The following is a 21,693-nucleotide window of genomic DNA, read 5'->3' as shown; positions in this document are numbered from 1 at the left end:
TCTGCAATTTTAATGATGTCCAACATTAAAGGACTCAACCTCATTTCAACTCTTAACCTTACAATGATTTCAACTAGTAGAAATACACAGAGTTAAAATGTAATTAATACACCCATCCTTTTTAACATCTTTTTTTTATTTGTTCTTTTTAGATATACATGATGGTAGAGTGTATTTTGACATACTACATATGCATGTAGTATAATTTATCTTAAACAAAAATGTATGCTAAACTATTTCCCTTAAAATGTCACAAAGAATTTTAACAATCCTTAATGATTTATTAACACTAGAGACAAATGCTTTTATCACTTTCATTGTAGTTCTCTTGCTGCATCAGTCAAATATTTAATAAAGGCCCATTTGTCAGGATTTTAATAAATCTGGAAATGAGATACCACACCTACAATTCACACCAAAGATACAGAACATTCAGTTTATCTCATTTCACAAAGAGTTCGACAATAATTCAAAGGAAAATATTGTACTGAATGTCCAAAATTGATTTTCATACCCCATTTGTGTAGAAAACAATACCCTTAATTAAGGTCTACCTCTCATTGGAAGAAGATCTAACAACCATTTTTCTTGTACATGAAGCATTCACTGTCTTGAATTTAGCTTTATAATCACAATAAAATAATTCTTACACGAAAGAAAAATTAATTGTCCATTTTTTGTTTATTGAAGGAGACACAATCTAAAAAGAAATGTAATGTGGAGGCTCATTCGCTCTTCAAAAGGGTTCATTGGAAAACTTCGGAATAAGTGTACATACGAATCTCCAAACAAAAACTCTAGTACCTCGACGGCTGCCAGGGTTCTGGCAGGCCCCACCCCGCGAGCCGGCAAAGCCAAACAGCCTTCGCTCACTGCGGCAGCACCTGGTCAGAGTCCGCGGGAGCCCTAAGACGCTCCCAGACAAAGGAGGATGGGTCACGCACCCGCCTCGCTAAAGCGAATTCTCCAGCTTGGATCCCATTAAAGAGCCCAGTCGGATTCCCCGAGGTGCTCAGGTGGGCAATCACCGACCCGCGCCCTCCTCGGGGCCCAGGGGATGACCAGTCCTTCCCTCCCAGCGTGTTTAATAAAGGGCGGGGGTGGCGAAACCAGTGCCTGGTGGGGACAGGCTATGAGGAAGCGGAGCCACCACACGACAGCCCAGGCTACTCCGGGAGGAGAGACTCACTCCCGGCTCAGGGTGGAGGGCAGAAAAAGCCCCGGGGGTCCCCGCGCGCCGCCACCAGGGCGAGAGGAGGCAGCCCCTAGGCCCTCACTCACCAGAGAGTCTGAAGCATCCCCCTCCATGGTAGCCTTCTGCCAGGTGTCATCAACGGCAGAGTCTAAACAGGCTGGCTGGCGGCCCCGAGCAGGGTCTGGTGGGCGGGTCCCAGCGGCGGCAGTGGTGCCTCGGTTAAGAGCCGGAGGGCAAGCTGGTCAGCCGGATCCGGCCAGCGGACCGACGAGGCGAGGAACAAGCCGGGGCGGGCAGGCGAAAGCACAGGCGCGGGAGACTCAGCTTTGCTCCCAGCCACGGCCCCGGGAAACCCGCCCCACTGCCGGCGGCGGACTGCAGCTGGGCCGACCGCGGCGCGGAGACCAGGGCGGGGCGCCTCGGGGCGGGGCCGGGGCGGGGCCGTCGCCCAGGCAACAACGCCCTCCGCACAAAGAGGGCGGGGCGGCAGGCCTTCGGAGCGCCGGGGCAGGTGTGAGGGTCCGGGCCTGCGGTGGGTGGGGCTCCGCGTGGGTTCGGGGCGCACTCCGCCTTCACCTCTCCGGCTCCTTAGCCCCTCATTCCCACCCAGGCCGTGACTCATTGCCCCCTGCCTGGGTAGGAAGCTGCGAGGAGCGGAAGTGAGGGCGGTGGAGCCGAGGGCGGGGCCGGGGCGGGGCCCGGGTGTTGCAGTCCTGCGGGGCTGCAGCAGGATGCAACCGGCTGCATCCCTCGCCACCCGCCTGGCGCGGCCCCTCTGCGCTTCATTTTGCTTTCCCAAAGCGCGGTTGGAGACACCACGAAAGAGCAACATCTCCTGGCTCTGAGCTCTGAGGAGGGGGCGAGGGCACCGCGGAGCCGCGCTCCGGAGGTGACCAGAGCGATTTACCTCCCACTCCTACCACCAGCTGCAAGGCCCTTTTTGAGTATTCCGCAACCCCCCACCCACCGCAGGTCTACGAACCCTCTTTTCGCGACTTGATTGGTTTTGGGTGGAACTTCAAGTTCCCCTAGAGATCAATGAACACTGCTTTCGGCTTCCTGCCGCTTCTCACCTGGGCGTGGTCTCGTCACGCACCACACGTTCCTACCCAGTGGCAAGGGTCCAGCCCTCAGGGTAGGGAGTTCGGTTGCAGGGTGCTGGCCAAGAATTGAGTTGAAGGGATAGGGGCAAGGGAGTGCCCACAACCCCGCAGCACCCCTTGTTTTTCTCCCCTGAGAACCGAGGGCAGAGGGTCCTGAGCTGCATATGCACGGAGAGACTTAGCGGAGTTAATTTCACCTGCCAAGATTCAGGCACGTTTCCTCTGAAATGTTTCCAGCTCGCACGGAGAATCAGTTAACCTAGGTTATTTGCAAAGTATATTACTAGATCACACCATTGCTTTTCCAGCTTCCCTTATCTCTTTCAATATCATATAGAGTCCTAAACTGAGTGAAGGGACCACAGATCTATAGAGACGCATATTTAGGTTTTGAAATGCCTTCCCACTTTAATTTCCTCTTTGGGAGCGTTTCTGCTGTCGCAAGTTCTACCGTCTTCCCACAGCTGAGTCAGCAGTGGTAGCCTCTTCTCCAACCCTGCAGCTAAATGACGGCAGTAGTGTAGAATTGAGAACAGCAAGGAGCTATTGCAATTATCTTTAATGGAACATCCTCAGTTTACAGGTGACGGGTAGAGAGGATAAGTGCCTGACCACTTAATGACTGGGTTATTCTGATTCAGATACATATCGGAAGGTGTTAGACCCCAGAGGGCTTCTTCCTTCCCTCAGGTTCCCAAGAATCCTATTCAACAAGGAAATGAGGAAAACAGCAAATGCCTATGTCATTTAGTGCCTACATAGATTTTTTTTTTAAGGCTCAACCAGTTAAATAATAAGACTTTCTAATACTGACTCTTGGGTTAAATAAATCCCCATCAGCTGTAGTTTCACATCAGAACACCTGAATAGTGTTGTGGGTCCAAAAATTTAAAGGTAATTTTAATTTAATTTTAAAGGTAAAAGAGATTGGATGATTTCATGTAAAATATTTAAAGATAAACTTTAGACAATACTTGGTGAAAATAAATTTTAAAGGCCTTCCATTATGCAAATCAAACTTCACTGAACCATTTTCACCTAATTTACAAGTTCCAAAAATTATGTTAAAACACTTGCCAAGGGCTGGTGTTGTAGCTCAGTGGAAGAGCACTTGCCTAGCATGCGTGAGGCATTGGGTTCAATTCTCAGCATCATGTATAAATAAAGGTCCATGAACAACTTAAAAAAAAAAACAACTTGCCACAATGTGGGGAACTAGGCACTTTCAAACTTTTTGTGATAGTATAGATGGTACAGCTTATTTGAAGGGAAATTTTGCAAAAATTGTTAATAACTTTTTGACAAAAGTTATTCTTATCTAAGAATGTTCCTATTGTAATACTTGCATGTGTACACATAAATATGCATACAAAGATCTTATTTGGGGACTTATAGTAATCAGCATTCACACCATAAAATACTATACAGGAGATAAAATGAATGTACCAATGATAAAGAATGCCTAAAATACAGTGTTTTAAAAATGTAAAGTCATATGAATTCTGTATGCTGCTGCTCTTGACAAAAACATTCAGGCAGGTATATATGTTTGTACAGGCAGCTAAATAAAAATAAGTGTCTCTAAAGCACAAGAAATATTCATATTATTGCAGAGAAGTAAGGGAATGGAGTCAGAAGTGCAGGGCTTACTTTTGTATTTGCATTAATATGTGCATGGCTAGCTTCTAAAACATTTTATATAAAAAATCCTTTGTATTTAATCTATATACTTTTTTAAAAAAAATTTTAGTTGTAGTTGTATTTATTTTTTTAATGTAGTGTTAAGGATCAAACCCAGTACCTCACACATGCAAGGAAAGTGCTCCATCATTGAGCTACAGCCCCAGTCCCTAATCTGTATACTTTTTTAAAAGGTTTTTTAAAATATTTTTATTATTTGTTGATGAATTTTTAAATTTTATATGTAGTGCCGAGGATTGAACCCAGTGCCTCACACATGCTAGGCAAGCGCTCTACCACTGAGCCACCCAGCCCAGCTAATCTATATACTTTTTAAAGCCAAAAAAAAAAAAAAAAAAAAGTGAAGGAATATATTGGTAAGATGACAGCAAATGTGAAAACAACCATTTAAAACCTCCACTTCCCAGTTCCCTCAGGGTTTCTATCCTGCTTCCATCAACTTCTCTCTCTACTGCCATACAATCTAGCTTCCCACATACAGGCACCAAGACCTTTCCCAGTTCCTCAGTTAAAATCCTGTGTGCGTGTGTGAACATCCTTTCTTTTTTCCTTTTTACCTCTGTCAGGCTTCAAATCATACTTTTTTTCTTCTCACATTCTGTTCTTTCTCATCCTCCTGTCTAATTCCCCTGCCCAACCTGAGCCTCCTCTCTGCGTGCCTAGAGGGCCACAGACTCAGATATTTACAGATGATTTCCAATATGGGCAATGCTGTCCTTGTGATTCCAATCAGACAGAGGCAGAATTAGCTATAGTGCTGGACCACAAGCAGCTTGGTTTCAGAATGTAAGGAGGAGAGGGATACATATGTATGTGTATACCTATGTATGTTGGTGGCAGAGTTTTTAGGAGGGATGGTAAACTTGCAATAACATAAGTCTGATAAAGGATAGATGGCTGGGAATACCATGATTTCTGTAGATGTTGAAGATTTTAAAGGCTTTTACAGAGAAATGGCTATCCCCTGGCAACTACCCCTTCCCAGTTAGGAGTATTCTAGCACCTTTTACCCCAATAGATCATAATTTAAATCTGGATCAAAATTCATGAGAAGGTAGTCTAACCCATTCCTATCACTCACCAAGTCCACAGACTTTCAACTTTTGAATTTACTGTGATGTCTTTTTACTTGTTGGTGTTACTTATTCGCTCTTCCATCACAGGAGTGTGAGCTGTCTCACATCTACCTTCTTCATGAAGTCCAAAAAGTCAACAAGCCCCTCTAGGCCTCTAGGCCTAGAACATAAACACACCACTTAGTTTTTGGTAAAACAGAGGCTCAGTTATTTAAAATACATACTTGTTACCTTGTAGGCTATATACTACTCACTAAACTGACCTAGTCTCTTCCCATATTAACTGTTTGGTCTGAGATCAGACAATCAGGGTACCGTTCTGTTAATATAACCTGCAAGAAAGAGAAGCAAAGTAAGAAGACCCCTACACCTTGCCCCTGTTAGGAATCCCTAGTTATTCCGCAACACTGGTATAAAATCAAGAGAGCTTCTCCTGCCCAACCTGAGACTCCTCTCTGCATGCCTAGAGGGCAATAGACTCTTAGATATTTAGATGACTTCCTATACGGGCAATGCTGTCCTTGTGATTCTTAAGGGAAATAAGGAAAATAGAAATTAAGTAAATCACAGGGTTGTAGTAGATTGGCACACAGACTGTTCATACTGCTGGGAATTAGGAAGTTAGAGGTGAAGGCACAATGAATGGCACTGTCTATCAATTGTTGACCCAAACCTCTGACATGCCAACTAACCGGTCATAAAGTGTTTCTATGGGAACAAAATCAGGGGAGAGGAGTCCAGAGAGCCAGGAAGTTCAGATTTCCACTGCCTGACCAAATTCCACTCATCTTTCAAGCTACGATTCTAGAGCCTCCTTCATTAATCTGGTTTACATTGATTGTCTCTTAATGTAACCCCTTTAGCACTTAAGGGTCTTCCTGCTAACACAATTACATACTGTTTATTTCATATCACTGATGTCTGACATTTTGTAAGTCGTCTCTCTGACCATTTAAGCTTTTATTTAAGACAAAATCCAGTAGGCATTTAGCTACTAAACAGTAGCACCAGACCACCGATTTGAAATTGGGAAAATGGGAGAAACAATGCTGCTCTTGCAGACTTTTTTCTGATAATCGTGAGAGTGTATGTACTTGCTGCATAACTGGTAGGCAAAGGGGTCTCTTGATGAACTTGAGGTGAACAACATTGGTAATATTTTAAGGTTGCCTTTCACCAAATCTTATCATCCCTCCTCAGAGTTGTAGAGTCAGCAAATAAAAACAAAGCACATGGTATAACTAGAATTTCAGATGTTATAAAATTTTTTAGTATATCCCAGAAATTGCATGAAACATATCTGTAGTAGTAAAATTATTTGTTGTTGATATTAAATACAAATTTTACTTTATATTCTGTATTTTATCTGGAAATTCTACCTCCACTTGCTAATAATGATCATGCAATTTGGATATAAGTTATATCAAGATATAACCCTGTTATCATAATAGCTAATGGTAACAACCTTTATTTACTAAGGGCCTATTATGTGCCAATAACAATAATAGGAAGGTCATATAACATATTCATTAATCCTTGTAATAATCCTGTGGAAACAGGTATAATTTTCTTCAGAGATACAGGTAACAACCACCAATCCTCCCCACCTCTACCCAGAGATTAAGTAATATGCTCACAATTGCAAGGCTAGATATCAAACACCCAGGATGAAAACTGGATATTACTCTAGCATCCTTATTGCATTGCCCATAGGTATGTATAAAAGATGTAATTTATAATTTCACAAAATATCTGGCTCATTCTTTTACAGTGTAGTTTACGAGATCCCTTTTTCCTCAAAACTTTTTAGAACAATGTAGTTTAAAAAGAGAAAAATTATGATAGTCATGAAATTAGCTATTTTCAAATTATATTGCAAAACTCTAAATCTTCTTCCCTACCCTCCACATTTCACTCAATCCCAATGTATTAAAAAAATATTTTGGAGAATACTTTACAGTGGAGACAATCTTACCATTATCACCCCAGTTTAAATTTCAGTTGTGTGAGCGCCTATCTACTCAGCCTTCTGACACAGCTCATTTGGTGGTATTTTTGTTTTGGTCCCAGGAGATGTTTAAGACTTTACATTATTCTGGATTTACGAATATCTTAAACCTAATTCTTTCAGAGTATAAGTGTCTTCTTGTTCTAGAGTCAATATTGTGTTTATAAAAATTATTAAACTTTATGTGCCTCAAAGATGTTCAAAGTTAATAATTCACCATGTATTTCTCTAACAAAATTAAATGTGAGCTTTCCAAAACCCCTTAATTTTGTTCACACTATTCTAAACCTTGAATGTGTCCAAACAGTAACTATTAAACTATAGGAGACAAGAAGTACTTTTGGACATTTATATGTACTGATAAATATGATAAATACTGGAAATATAAAGAGGTATATTAAACTTAAATTGCTTTATTCTTCATCATCAAATTTTCATTATTTGAATCTGAAATAATGCATGATAGTCTAAGAGAAGAGGTATATGAAGATGATAAAAAATTAACGAGGCAAATCTTTGAAGAGATCAAAGCAGTTTGAAAATACTGCCTGAGTAATCTTGGATATTGACCACAGATTTGAAAAGCTCTTCTTTAGTCCAAAGAGATGAGTTGCAAAAGAAACAGATTTCAGAAATGGTAAAAGTTTCACTGATAGTGAAATACAAGGAAATGCATTTATGCTGATTTTTAAAACTCTTGAAAAATAAGTATTTGCTACTGTGTGCCTATATAGTTTGATGAGCTGAAAGATTGCAATGATAGAGATTACTGTGTACTTTAAATATTAAAGTAAGCATATCACAATAAGAGTAAAATCAGCTGATCAAGTTTAGTGTGTGGGTTTTAGGTTACCCAAAGAGGAAAGGCTCACCTCCCATATCAGTGAATTCATAATAAACTAATTTATTTGAAATAGTCACATAAATATCTGCCACTGGGCAGGGGATTGGAAGTGGGAATGAATCTCCAGTGTTTCCTCTTGTAAAGCCTCTGAAAAGTTAGGATACTTTGCTAGAAGCAAGTATTAATTTTGTAAGATTTTAAAGCCATGTATTTTAAATTAATCTATGTACAGTTTGAGAAGTCCTACGAGGATTAAACAACATCTGGAGGGAAAGTAAAGGAAATTATGCTGATGTCAGGCACTGGTCTCAACTTTGAGAGACTCAGGAGAACATTGGCAGTCTACAGGCCTCTGATCTCTTTTTACTTTCATAATTAGACCAGCTTCACATTATTCATTACATTAGAAACCTGAACTACAAAGTGAAATATAACTCCCCAGAGGAAAATAAAGCAAGTGAGTCTCAAAGGTTATTTCATGGCTAATATTAGGTGTCCAAAGTCTATATAATCATACACAAAATAGGGGGTTTTTAAGTGGAGATGGTTAGGAGTCAACTCTTGATCCCTCCAGTGCTCTTACTGGGAAAACCTGTAAGATGTCCAAGGGACACCTGGCCTCTCCACCTATGGAAGTCAGGCAAGAATGTTCATGCAGGCTCACTGCTAAAGCCTGGAGAAGCTCTAATTAGTCAAGAGTGAGAGGCAGAGGAATCCAGTGCAGGAAACTAGAAAGTTATTTTGTGTTTTCATTACAAAGAGCATATTGTGATGAACACATTGCTATTCTGAGGGGTCTGTTTCTGTTTTTGTGTACCTCAATTTATTCTAAAGTTTCAAGATTCATAAATGCTTCACCCTACCTCTCCATTTAATGTTTATGGTAAGCTCAGCGGCTTCATAGTCACCCAGGGTGTTGTCAACATGCCCATCCCTAGGCCCACCTCAGAAATATTCTCTCAGAATTTCTGGGTTTGGATGCAATTGATTAGTTGGATGCAATTATATGGAGTTAACCAACTACTACAATTCTGGCTTCTTTTGAAGACTGCCTGAACACAAACCTAAATTCACCAATTTATCATCGTATTCCCCATCTCATCAAGAGTGGTTTGTTTGAGATTAAACAAACAAACAAACAAAAGGCATCCTCCAACCCGTGACTCCCAAGCAGATGTTCCTGTCAGGCATCAGCACTTAGAACTGGGCAGCCCGGGTTCGTCTGTGCATCCTGCTCTCCAGAGGGTCACGTTCTGGCCTTCCTCTGGCTGTGCTCCTCCTCGCTAGGAGCCAACCCTTTCTTCTGTACTTCTTTCCCCTGGGTCCATTCCCTAGAGGGAGGAGGGGGCTGCCGTGCACATTCTAGGTCTGGAGATGGTCAAAAGGTTATTTGTGACGGGCCAGGGTGTTCCCATGCACACACAGATTGAGGTTCAGGATGGAAAAGAAGTAGAACAAGGATCCTCCATTTGTACTTCTGCCCGGTCTCTAAATTGAAGCGGCGCCCTGAAGCACTCTCCCCACACCTTTGAAATGTTAACGAGTATTCTATTTCAGATGATTGCATTCAGTTGTTGAAGAATAGAAGTCAGGGAGGAGTTAGTTCACCTGGGACTCTTTAGGACCATCAGACCACAGGACTATCTGGTCTGAAAGTAAAACTACTCCCTGCTCTATAATGGCTGTTGGAGTTGATGGGGTGTGGAACTGAAGTTTCAAGGGCTCAGACCAGGACTACAGAATCATCTCTCTCGTTTCTGATGACTACGCGCAAGGAGTTGGGTTCTGCTCTTTTCTCGAAGCTCAGGCATAAAAGGCAAAAGCAAACGCCATTTACCACCTTCTCATCACCGGAGTCGGGTGGGTAGTGAGCGGTGCTGCCTCGGTATTTCCCGACGCGTACAGTTTGCAAACGACTTAGAAGCCTCTCTGGGCAGTTTTTCGCATACTGCCCAGACCGGGTTTCTCGCAAGGTCCTCTACCCACGGCAGGCTCCTCCCCGCGGAGGTGAGGGCGTGGTCGTGGAGCGCCACCCACCGCGCCAGCCAGGGCCCCCAAAAGGCTTCAGGACAGGTGCGGGGCTGACATCTGGTTCCTCCAGCATCCCTTCTCCCCACTAAAGAAGGCGGTTTGAAATGTTCCCTGCCTGGGGCAGTGCCTAAAGACCTGGAAAAAGCGCCGAAAACGCAATGGAAGGGAAAACTGTGTTGCTGGCTGCTATTTATCCTCCACAACAACAGTCGGAGAGCTCAGCCCGACCCCGCCTTCCCGGCCTATTCGGACCCTCCCTCCGCTTCCGCGCCTGGTCAGACTAGGTCACCCACTCGAACTCACCACGCTTGGGCAGCCCTAGGTGCATAAGGGAGAGTCCCCTTGACCAACGTGTGGTCATCGTCCCCATGTCTTCGCACAGTGGGCTGTTGCCCAGCTGGCTCCTAACGCGCTCTAAAGTATCCCACAGCTCATTTCAGAGACGCCTCTCAATAAAGAAAAGGCTGCTACTTTGCATTCTGCAGCAGCTGGGACGCCCGGGCTGCGGGCGTGAACCATGGGATCTAGCCCCCGTCCTCCCCAGACGCTAAAACGGATCAGGCTCCAGGCCGGGCAGTACCCAGAGTAAGGACCCGTGGCATGACACCGCGCGCCCCCCGAGCACTCACCTTGCCTTTGGCTAGCAATTCCATGATGTAGCCAAATTCATTTATCTCCCCCGACTCCGACATGGTTACGACCCTTCACAAACTCTGGAGAACCAAAAAGGGTTCATCGAATTTTTTCTCTTCCCTCTCCTTTCTCTGTTTTTACTTTGAATTTTGCCAAGCGCTCCTCCAGTACGCTTTTAATGAGGAAAAGTGAAGAAGCGGAGGACGAGAGTCCGAAGAGGGGTCGGGTGGGATGTAGGTTATAGCGGACTCCAGGGCTGCCTTGTCTGGTGTACTAGGCTGTAGGTGAAGCGTCGGGGCAGCGCGATCTAACCGAACAAATGAGGGCGGCGACGACTATGAAACCCTCTCCAGGCGGAGCCGGACGCGCAGAGGCCCCGCCTCCTGGGGGTCGCGGCCCGCGCCTAGCGCCAGCGGTCCTACCGCGGTGGAGACAAACAAACGCGCTCACAAAGCGGGTCGGCTCCCGGCGTGGCGCGCACCCAGCCCCCGACATTCACTGGCTTTTAAAAGCGGTCCTTTATCGAATGCCAGGGAAGCTGATGGTCCTGGGCTCCCAGCGAAAAGATCAGGAAACATCTCCATCACACTGTCTGGAGGTGCGAGGGCAGAGAAGAATGAATGGCAGAGGAGACACAACAAAGGAACTGGCTGCTGGCTCCGGGAAAAAAAAAAAAAAAAAAAAGCTCAGGAAATGGCAACACCGCATCTCAAGTCAACCTTCCTGAAATCCAATAGGTAACAAAGACCAAGCCCTGGGCTTCTGAGATGAGAACAAATACAAGGATTGTATTTTTAAACACTCTAAGTGTGTAAGGTCGATAGTATCTCCATATCCTCTTGATACTCGACTTTCTCTTGACGACAGCCACACACACACACACACACACACAATCATGACAGCAATGCTCCTAGACGCTCTCACCTTCAGTTACTGTCCACTCACTTTTCCAATCATTTTGTTGATTAAGTTAAAAAGCAGTTTCTTATATTTTATACTTCTGTTTATAATAGCAGCTACCTAGATGACTACAGCTGAAATGTCCTCTTAGACCATACCTGCCAATCTTTGCCTCTCCTGAAAAGAAAAGGCTAAACACAGTAACCCTAGTCTATTACTCTGCTCTGGGCAGTCTCTTATCTTTCTTGAAAAGGAGAAAAGGATAAGGGCTTGAGTTTTAATTAAAAGGAAAAAACTGCCAGCGATAATTAGATTAGACAAGAGCAAGATTTACTACAAGAGTGAAACCACTTTTCTTAAGCAGGTTGGCAGAGTTTGCCCTGGGCTGGGCATCAGAAAGCAGGGTAGTGTGTGGAAACGACCTATTTTACAGGCACCTGTGAGTTTCCTAGGCTCAATGAATCATAGGTGTTTTTTTGTTTGTTTGTTTGTTTGTTTGTTTTGCTTCTTCTTTTGGTAATTTTTAAAATTTTCCCTCTCTGGCCCAGATACTCTTTCCTCTCCTCCCCTCCTACCCCCTCACCCCTTTAGTACCCTTCTCCTTAATGCTCCAGTAATGTTGCTCAAATGCTCTACCAGAACTTTGCTTCTTCAGAGTGCTACTCCCTTCTGTGAGCTGACAGCCTCTTAGAGCAAGCAACAACAGTTAGTGTGCTGGATGTTCACAGTTAGGGCCCTGTGGAAGGTAAGACACAATTGCAGTGTTTCTTGGACTAGAGCTTAGATCTTTCTTGTCCTTCTCAATTTTTGTGCTCTTGCTTCCATAAGGAAAACAGCAGAATTCATAAACAATCTGTAGCATCCGTGAAATGGATTTCTTTCCAATATTAGCAATACTTGATGGGTTATCAGAAAGAGGTATTGCTCAAAAGCAAAGGTTTTTCACAACCAGAATGAATCATTAAAGACACTGTGTTAGATCTGAGCAGCTATTCTTATGTTTATATTACGTGCAGGAGGAAGGGAGAGACACAAGGTCACACAGAACAAGTGTTTCCCCTTAAAAAACTTCCCCCAAACCACATCCAACCTTATCTTACATCTCCTCAATATAAGAACTGGGTCATATGTCTACCCCTGGCTGTAAGGAAGGCTGGGAGGGTAATTATTGTACTCTGGGAATATTGTCACTCTGAAACAACATCAATAGTTAGGTTAGTGAGGAAGAAGGGGAGACAGACATTGGATAGGAAACTTAGTTTCTGCTGCACCTTGGGTGAAGTCCATTTAATTTTGTGAGTTTCAGTGTTCTCTTCTGTAAAATGGCTGGTTTTGACTAGTCCTAACCACTTCCTGCTCTTAATGCTAAGATATCTGATTTGAAGTTCCCTTTGCCACCTGGCAGCACTAGCTGCCACTCTCCTCTCTGAAGAAGATGCTATTACAAAAGGGCTATCTACCTAATCACTTGCTTCTAGGAAATACTCCAGCAAAATATCCTTTTCAGTTGCCTAAATTCTTCCACCAGGCCAAAAAAGTTTTAGAATCAACTGCTGCAATGTCAGAAAATTGCCAATAAAATTGTCCATGCCAGTGTCCAGAAGTTACAATACAGGTTTGGTCCTGAGCATTTACTCAGATACCAGGTGGTATCTTCTCATCAGTGTGTGAAGAACACCATACAGCATTAGAGACATTTCAAAGATGATAGGTAGCTGGGCATAGTGGCTCATACCTGTAATCCCAGCAAAAACCAGGAGGCTAAGGCAGGAGGATCACAAGTTCAAAGCTAGCCTAAGCAATTTAGCGAGGCTCTAAGAAATTTAGTGAGACACTGTTTCTAAATAAAATATAAAAAGGACTGGTGATGTGACTCAGTGGTTAATCCCCCTGGGTTCAATCCCTGGTACCAAAAAATAAATAAATAAAGACAGGTATACAAAATGAAGACCACATTGAAATCTATCCTGAAATTCTTTGCATGGATTTCAAAGACATAGGGTCAGTCAATAGCTATTCAATAAAAGTTGCTTTTTAATTTCACTTTCTTCTAAGAACAAAAATTAATATCATATAGATTATTTTACTTCACCCAAAGTTAATTCATATTCCTCAAAAAACAATGAAATTAACATAACAGATGCTGCTTCATAGGGAACTTCCCACTTAAGAGGAAGATAGTTAATAGAGGGATTATGTGATGTGTGAATTTTTCACACTGAGCAGACCAAAATATTAAAGGGTTCCTTGTTGTGGAAAATCTGCTCCTTGACAATTTCCATCAAATGAAGAAAATTTCATCAAATGAAGAAATTGTATTGTGAAGATTTTAAGGTTAAAATCTATGTTGATCAATGTTTAACTTTTTAAAGAGATTAAAACAAGAAATCTTAAAACATTTTAGTTTTCATAAACCCTCACACTTACTGCAGTTTTTATTTCAAAATATAAATACATTCTAGTACCTATAAAAATTATTTAATGGCCAAAATACATATGAAAAATGTTCACTATCCCTGTCAATCATAGAAATGCAAGTTGAAACTACATCAAGATTTTATCTCACTCTAGATACAATGGCAATCACCAAGAATACAAATAATAATAAATGCTGACGAATCTGTGGGGGGAAAATACAGTCATGTATTGTTGGTGGAAACGAACATTAGTACAACCATTTTGGAAAGCAATAAGGAGACTCCTCAAGAGACTAGGAATGGAATTACCATATGACCCAGCTATCCCATTCCTTGATATCTATTCAAAAGAGCTAAAATCAGAATACTGTAGTTATACAATAACATTAATGTTTATAACTGCATAATTCACAATAGCCAAGTTATGAAGCTAGCCAAGATGCCCGTAAACAGATGAATATATAAAGAAAATGTAGTAAATATAGCCTTAAAGAAGAATGAAATAATGGCATTTCCTGGTAAATGAGTGGAACTACCATGTTGAGTAAAATAAGCCAGACTCAGAAAGTCCAGGGTCAAATGTTCTCTTTCAAATGCAGAAGATAAAGAGGGAAAAAGAGGGAGGTAGATGCCACAAAAATAGAGGGAAAACCTGTGAAGAAGAGGAAGGGGCTTGAGGAAAAGGGAGGAGGGACAAGAAAATGGAGGAGTTTTGGAATGAAATCAACCAAATTACGCTGTGTACATATATTAATATATCACAATGAATTCCACCTTTATATCTGTAAAGCACCAATTGAAAAAAACAATAAATAACTAGAAAGAAGACCAGTAGAGGAAGGGAAATAGGAGGAGGAAGTATAGGAGAGAAGAAGGAAGTACAAGAGACCGAAATGGAGCAAACTATATTCCATTCATGTATGATTATGCCAAAATGAACTCTACTATAATGTATAACTACAATGCACTAATAAAAACATTTTTAAAAGCTAAAAGATATTTCTCTGTTCTTTAACAGTTTCACTGAGGTATATAATTTACTATCATAAAGTTAATCAGTTGAAAGTGTATAGTTTTGTGTTTATAATTAAATTGTGGAGTTACGCAATCTCATAATCTGATTTTAAATATTGGAATATCTCCATTTATTGAGATTTTATTTACTGTCTTTCAGCAATGACCTATAGCTTTTAGTGTTCAGATATTACACTTCTTTTATTTATGTATTGCTAGTTATTTTATTCTTTTAAATATTATTGGGAGTAAATAATATGTAGATTATTATATCATCTGTGATTAAAGAAAAATTAAGTTTTTTCCTTGCTAATATGGGTGCTTTTAATTTATTTTCCTTGCCTTATTGCTCTGGTTAGAACATTTAGTACAATATTGAGTGAATGTGGCAAGATCCTTGCCTTATTCCAAAATTTGGGGTAAAAGCATTCATTCTCTATTATTACATATTGTAATATGAATGTAGCTAAGCTATATTCCATAAACTTTCATAGGTTTTGCTTTTGTTTTTATTCAGTTAGAAATATTTTCTAGTTTTTCTTTGTGATCTTTCCTTTACACATGGATTATTTACAAGTCCATTGTTTAATTTCCAAATTTTTCCAAATTCTTTAGATTTCTTATATTTTTTGTGTTGATTTTTAACCCAGTCGTTTAAACAAAGACCATCTTTTGGATGATTTCAATATTTTTTAAAACATTGAGACTTTTTGTGGTATAGTGTGGGAATCAGCAAACTTTTTTCTGAAAGGGAGATATTAATTAAATATCTTAGACTTATTGATTTAAACAAAAGAAGATAGATGTTTGCTCTGTGGTGTCTTGTTATCCAATAACATAGCATTGTATATCTTTTTATTCAGGTCATCTGTTATAATAATAACCCTTAGGGAAGGTCTCAAGTATTAGTATTTATAACTTACTAGGATATTTTTTTCAGTATGTAGCTTTATGGAAAGTGCTAGTGGTTAGAAAAGCTCTGGATTTTGCCTGCTGATCTGGTTTGTGGTCCTCTTGTTGGAATCTTACTATTTCTAGTGGTTTTTAGTTGATTCTGCTGGAAATTCTTTAAAAAGACAATTATATAATCTGAATTTATATATAGACCATTTTTTCCTCCTCTTTGCCAATATTTGAAGACATGTTTTGCCATATTTTACTTGCTAGAACTTCTGATATAATGTTGGATAGCAGAAGCCATAGTAGCCATTTTTGTTTTATTTCTGACTTTAATGGAAATGGTTCTTTGCTGAACATGGGGTAAAATTATATACCATTTAAAAAAAATTATATATTTAAATATATATTCATTTATTTTGGGGGGCTAGGAAGTTTCTTTGTAAGCCTAGTATGTGAACGAAACTTTTATTATACTGAATTTTATCAAATGTCTTTTTGGAACATCTATTTACATGATTGTATGGTTTCCATTTTTAATCTAAAAACAGAATGTGTTATACTGATAATTTTTCCAGTGTAATTTCACCTGGTTTATATCCTTCTTGGTTTTTTAATTCTATAACACATTCCTCAATCTGATGGATGGAGCATTTTTGCTTCAATGTCTAGAGACCACTTTCTGGCAGCCCAGGGCTCTTGCTGTTTTCTGTCTGTACCCTTTCTGAGTCAGCACCACCACTTTTAGGTGAGTATTATTAATATCCAGCTAAAATATATTAATTTATATATATTATTTTTATATATTATTTTTATATATTAAAATCTGTTGATATTATTTCATCTGCCTCACATATTTTAGGGATTCCTTGTAAAATTTCTGTCCCAACCAGTGTTTCCATTTGCATTTCTAGTACTGCTATGGATTTAAAAATTAAATATCCATCAATTGTTGAAATTTTAGTGGGAGAGGCAGAGATATTAGCATGAACTTTGACGGTCATCTTGATTCAAGATCCAAAATTTATGCCATTATAGGCTTTTGTTGGAAACTGATTATTTCTTGGACTCTTAACTCAATTTAAATTCTATCAGAACACCAGGAACACCTATGTTTTCCTCTTTCTATAATGTGGTTGTTTATTTAACTCCATAAGGTGCTTTTTATTAGGAAGAAAGGCAGTACATTAGCCAAAGTTGTCTACAATAGAAATATATCACAATATGCCTTTCCCTAGGTGGTTTTCCAAAAATCATTTGGAGTAAATTCTAAGAATTCCCTATTGGAATAAATCAGTTTGGTCAGCTACCAACATTTTTTTTTTCTTCTACTTCAGAACAGGAACTCCCCTCAACCTCACCTTCCAAATAGAATAATGGAATGCTAATCACCTCAGTAGCATTAAGAACAAAGTTTTCAAAACCCCCTTCCCTTGAGATGAAAATGACAGTGTATCTTCTAATACTTCCCTTTCTTCAGAGGTTTATCCCAATCTTTGGCTCAAAGAGGATAGCAAATTCCTTGGGACTGTTTGTATCAATGCAAAGGATCAATCCTTGCCTTAGAGGTTTCTGAAATGGCAAAGTGGAAACTGTGTACACTTATCCTATATTCATCCTCAGCCTGCAGGAGTAAGTTATTCCTCTGGCAAGTAGGACTTTGCCTAGGAGGAAGGCTAGGACAGCTATCCTTTGTCTTGTAATATGTAAAGATTCATAATGGAAAATATGCCTTTTTTTCTGGATAAAAAATTATTTATGTCATAATTTCAAGAAAAATTTTAAATTTCTTTTTTCAATGTACCATCAAGACCAGTTTGGTTTACTTGTAGCTAAGCCAGTGGCCTCCTAAGACAAGCTGTGAGACAAGGATTTAGGCCTTTAGTGCCTAAAATCTCAATATTCCAACAACATTTCTTTATAGTTCATTAAATAAATAGTTAATTAAACATGGCTGACCACCTACTGTGTGCCTGGCAGTAAAGGTTCAGCAGGGAATACAATAAATAAAATTTGCAAAATCTTACTGTCCTTTTAATATCAAGCTGTGGGCTTTTCTTTTTTTAGTTTTGGGTGGACACAATATCTTCATTTTTACGCAGTGCTGAGGACCAAACCCAGTGCCTATGCATGCCAGGCAAGCACTCTACCACTGAGCCACAACCCCAGCCCCCATGCTGTGTTTTGAAAGCTTCCATTTTGTATTGAGCTTTTTGATGCTGAGGTAATATGATCTTGGCAGGTAGGGCAGAACCTTTTTTTCCTGCAGGGTACAAGGTGAAATGATATACCATTTCTTTCTTAGGAAATGAGATATGTGGAGAGATCATCAGTTTGTTTGTCATTAGATATGGTCGAACTATATTGGGTAACCCGTCTTCTTGTAACTAAGGTCCTGGTTAGCTACTCACACCTCTCTGCTACCACCTGCATTTGCAGACTGGAGCACAATTCTCTGGGTAGACAGCTTCTGGAAGGCAAGAGAGAAAACTGCCTCTGATCAATACAGCTGCAGTATCATCATAAATAATTGAACCACAGACTCCACTTTTAGTTTCTTTGATCTGCTTTTCTCATCAGGCCTGGTTGTGTTACTGCCACAAAAGTTCACTCCACAAGACTGAAGAATCTTCCAGCAGAACTTCAGTCATCTTCCTGGAACAAAGGTCTACAGTCTTACTTGGTCTACTTCTTACTTCTGCTGCTTCATAGATAAGCATAATTTTTTAAAAAAATCATTCTGAAGTATTTTGGCATTGTTGCTTTGAGAGTTCTAAACCAGAGATAAAGGAAGTTACCTACAAGTGCTGGGAATCAGACAGATGGGCTGATTTTAGGAACCCACTTACAGTTGTTCTTTACTTATTTTAGAATATTGTTTGCTTTGTAAGTGTTGGTGGAAGGATGCTATGGAGAGGAGGGAAGAGGGATAATTTACAGTATCTCAGATTCAGATCTAGTAATACTTTTAGTGGGGCATTAAGTAAGGAGATGGGATATACTAGGAAGTATTGATTAGTAAAAGACTGGCTACTGTCTACTTATTAAATATGGAATTCATTAGCTGGCGCAAACATTATTAAGCATGACTATTTTTTCTATTTTACTTCCGAGACATACTTTTAAAAATTCCTTCTTCTGTGGCAGAGCTCCCCAACAAAGGGCACATGGTTCATCTTGCCATTAAGTGAAAATTAAGAACACCATCAATACAGGCTAATGATTCATTGATTAAACCAAGTATTTGGTAGGGCTTGGGGACTTTTCTTTCATTATGGGAAGGGAAAATATTTGGGAAGAAATTCACAAAGCAGAAAAAGTGCTAAGAAAGGGAGTCTGTAAGCATCATACCATAAAAATAATACTGACTTTGAGGAACAGGAAGGACAAGCTTTTGGCCAGGCACATTTTCACCTGTTTACAAACTATAAGTGGGTCAGCCAAGGCAAGATAAAGAGCTATGGTATGTTTTTTTTTTTTTTAAATAACCCTTTTCTGAATAATATGAAGGACACAAAGGAAAGACATGTTGAAAATTGTATTAACCTGTGTCTGCTTTTTAAAAAATAACTGCTATATTTATTCCCTTTCTACAAGACTTTGTTCTTGAAGCTTTCCTCATGAACTCAGATTTACAATATTTGCTTCTTTTTTGGAATCCACATTTGAAATGGGGGGTTTGATTTTTTGTGAATTGAAGCGAACATACTGTATTTTAAGAACACCAACCATTTATGGGACCCATTCCCCCAATGCCGACACCAGGTCATAGGTCTCTGGCTGGGGTATTACAGTATCCAGGTGCTCTGAGTTCTTCCCACAGTCGCTGTGAACTGTGAACTCTGCAAATGAAAGATGCATTCAATTATTTGTGTGACTACCCTAGTGCCTGAAGGTAATCAGAATTAGTAACAAACTAAGAATAATCAACAGCACCCCAGCCATAGCCCCAAACTCTTGATTCTGAAGTTCTCTCTCTTCATTTACAGTGACATGCATAGTTTTTAATTCTATCAGGGGAAACATTTTTATTACATTTTCCATCATAGGCAACTCTTCTACTATGATTTTCTTCCTAATACATTTATGCACATAGTAGCAATATTTATATTTCCTTAGAGAAGCGATATGGCTATAATAGTATAAATGAGAAAACTGTTTTCTGCAAATATATTTATTCTAGAGTTGCATCAGCTTGCTAGGGGAGAACTTTGTGTTTCAGAAAGGCACTTCACAGTATGTTAACTCTTAAAAAAGAAAATTGTTAATATTTATCTTCTAATATGTAAAGATTCATAATATAAAATATACTTTTTCTGGGTAAAAATATTTTGTTGAAATATTTATGTCATATAATTTCAAGAGAAATTTTAAATTTCTTTTTTCAATATACCATCAAGACCAGTTTGGTTTACTTGTATGAAAAGAAATACTTTCTATTTAACCATAAAAATACTTATAGAAGTAACAAACTTTTATTTACATTACCCCATTATGTTGTTAACAGTAAAACAAAAATGACTATCAAATATAAAATATCTGATATCTATAAAGTTCCAAATAAGTATTTATTCAATTAATGAATGAACAAATGAACAAATGAATATATGTACTTTACAACTGAAGAAACTGAGGTCAAAGAAAGGTTTTAGCCATAATTTAGTATAACTCAATTTGGAAATTCTCTAAATATATAATTCAAATATTATTTTCCTTTTTCTCCCTTAGAAAGACAAATGAAAACTGGACAATTACTCTTTGAAAGAGAAATCTGAGACTAATGTCTGCAGGGGTGGTACGCTTCAGATTAAAATTTCAGAATAAAAATATGGGGGAAAATTATTTTACACAAATACATTTATTTTGCAGTAATAGGGATTGAAACCAGGGGCACTTATCACTGAGCTCATCCTCAATCCTTTTTTATTTTCTATTTTGAGATATAAGTTCTTCCTAAATTGCTGAGGTTGGCCTACAACTTGAGATCGTCTTGCCTCAGCCTCATGCGTTGCTGGGATTATAGGAATTCACCACTACATCTGGCTATATTACTTCTTTCCTTTAATCTTGGTTGTAAGACTCTAAAGTGACCATTTAAGTTCTATGAAATTACAGAATTTAATCAATTATGAGTAAATTGTGGACAAGGGAAAGTTCTAATTTTTTAAATTGTGTGCCCTACCTTGTTTGTATTTTCAAAGTGACTACTCCAAGTGGGAAGTAAAGACAATAATATTGCTTTCTCTTCATCTGCCAACCAAAAGCACAGTTATAGTCTGAGAAGCAGTGTTTTATGGTGCATGGATCCTCCTCCTTTGGTACAGAACCTTGACAAATGTGCCCAACTTTTAAAAATGTATATTCCAGCCTTCTTTGCAGAAGGGGTAGTTAATGAGATGTTATGGGAAGTTCTAAGGTGGGACTTGTGGAAAAGCCAAGAGGCCCTCTTTTTCCCTCTTTCTTTTCTTTCAACTGACATACAGTTCTGCTATTTGGCACAGGGTCTTGGGCTACTGAGGAGAACCTAAAATTGGACATCATGCAGTAAGAAGATGAGAGAAGAAAGACATGAGTCTGAGTGTAACTGGTGGAGCTGCCACTCTAACTCTTGATTCCTACCTCCCTCCTTCTTTTATTCAAGAGAAAATTAAACTATAAGTTGTTTAAGCCATGTTGAGTTTGATGTTACATACAACCAAATCCAAGTCCCAGCTGAAATAGCTACATTTAGCTGTTTGATTTTTAACAATTCACTTAACTTTTTTTGCACCCCAGTTATTTACATTTTTAACAAGGGGCATAATAACAGTATCGACTCAGAGTCATTACAAGGATTAAATGAGTTAATACATGTAAAGATCATAGAACTGTAAC

The 21,693-nt window shown here is 39.6% G+C and overlaps 1 protein-coding gene and 1 long non-coding RNA gene across 3 annotated transcripts in view; one reads left to right on the top strand and one right to left on the bottom strand.

Annotated features, from left to right (window-relative positions):
• The window catches only part of LOC124107686 (E3 ubiquitin-protein ligase TRIM36), a 36,290-nt gene extending 34,699 nt beyond the window's left edge, over window positions 1–1,591 (bottom strand). Inside the window, exon 1 of one of the 2 annotated variants that reach the window (XM_058585983.1) lies at window positions 1,282–1,591. In XM_058585983.1, coding sequence (XP_058441966.1) covers window positions 1,282–1,308 — 27 coding nt within the window. In that variant the 5' untranslated portion in view covers window positions 1,309–1,591. The remainder of the gene's footprint in view (window positions 1–1,281) is intronic. The other variant, XM_046465868.2, reaches the window with a different exon arrangement.
• LOC124107687 (uncharacterized) lies at window positions 902–21,486 on the top strand. Its single transcript, XR_006856506.2, has 3 exons — window positions 902–1,016; window positions 18,400–18,485; window positions 21,321–21,486. It is a non-coding gene; the product is annotated as an uncharacterized LOC124107687 (long non-coding RNA).
• The last annotated feature ends 207 nt before the right edge of the window (window positions 21,487–21,693 follow it).

Source organism: Marmota monax, unplaced genomic scaffold (assembly GCF_021218885.2).
Source record: "Marmota monax isolate L192 unplaced genomic scaffold, Marmota_monax_Labrador192_F-V1.1 WCK01_AAM20220418_F8-fsc00097, whole genome shotgun sequence".
In the NCBI taxonomy this organism is placed as follows: Eukaryota; Metazoa; Chordata; class Mammalia; order Rodentia; family Sciuridae; genus Marmota; species Marmota monax.
The sequence above is the reverse complement of the archived record's forward strand: the minus strand, read 5'-3'. Positions and strand labels throughout refer to the sequence as shown.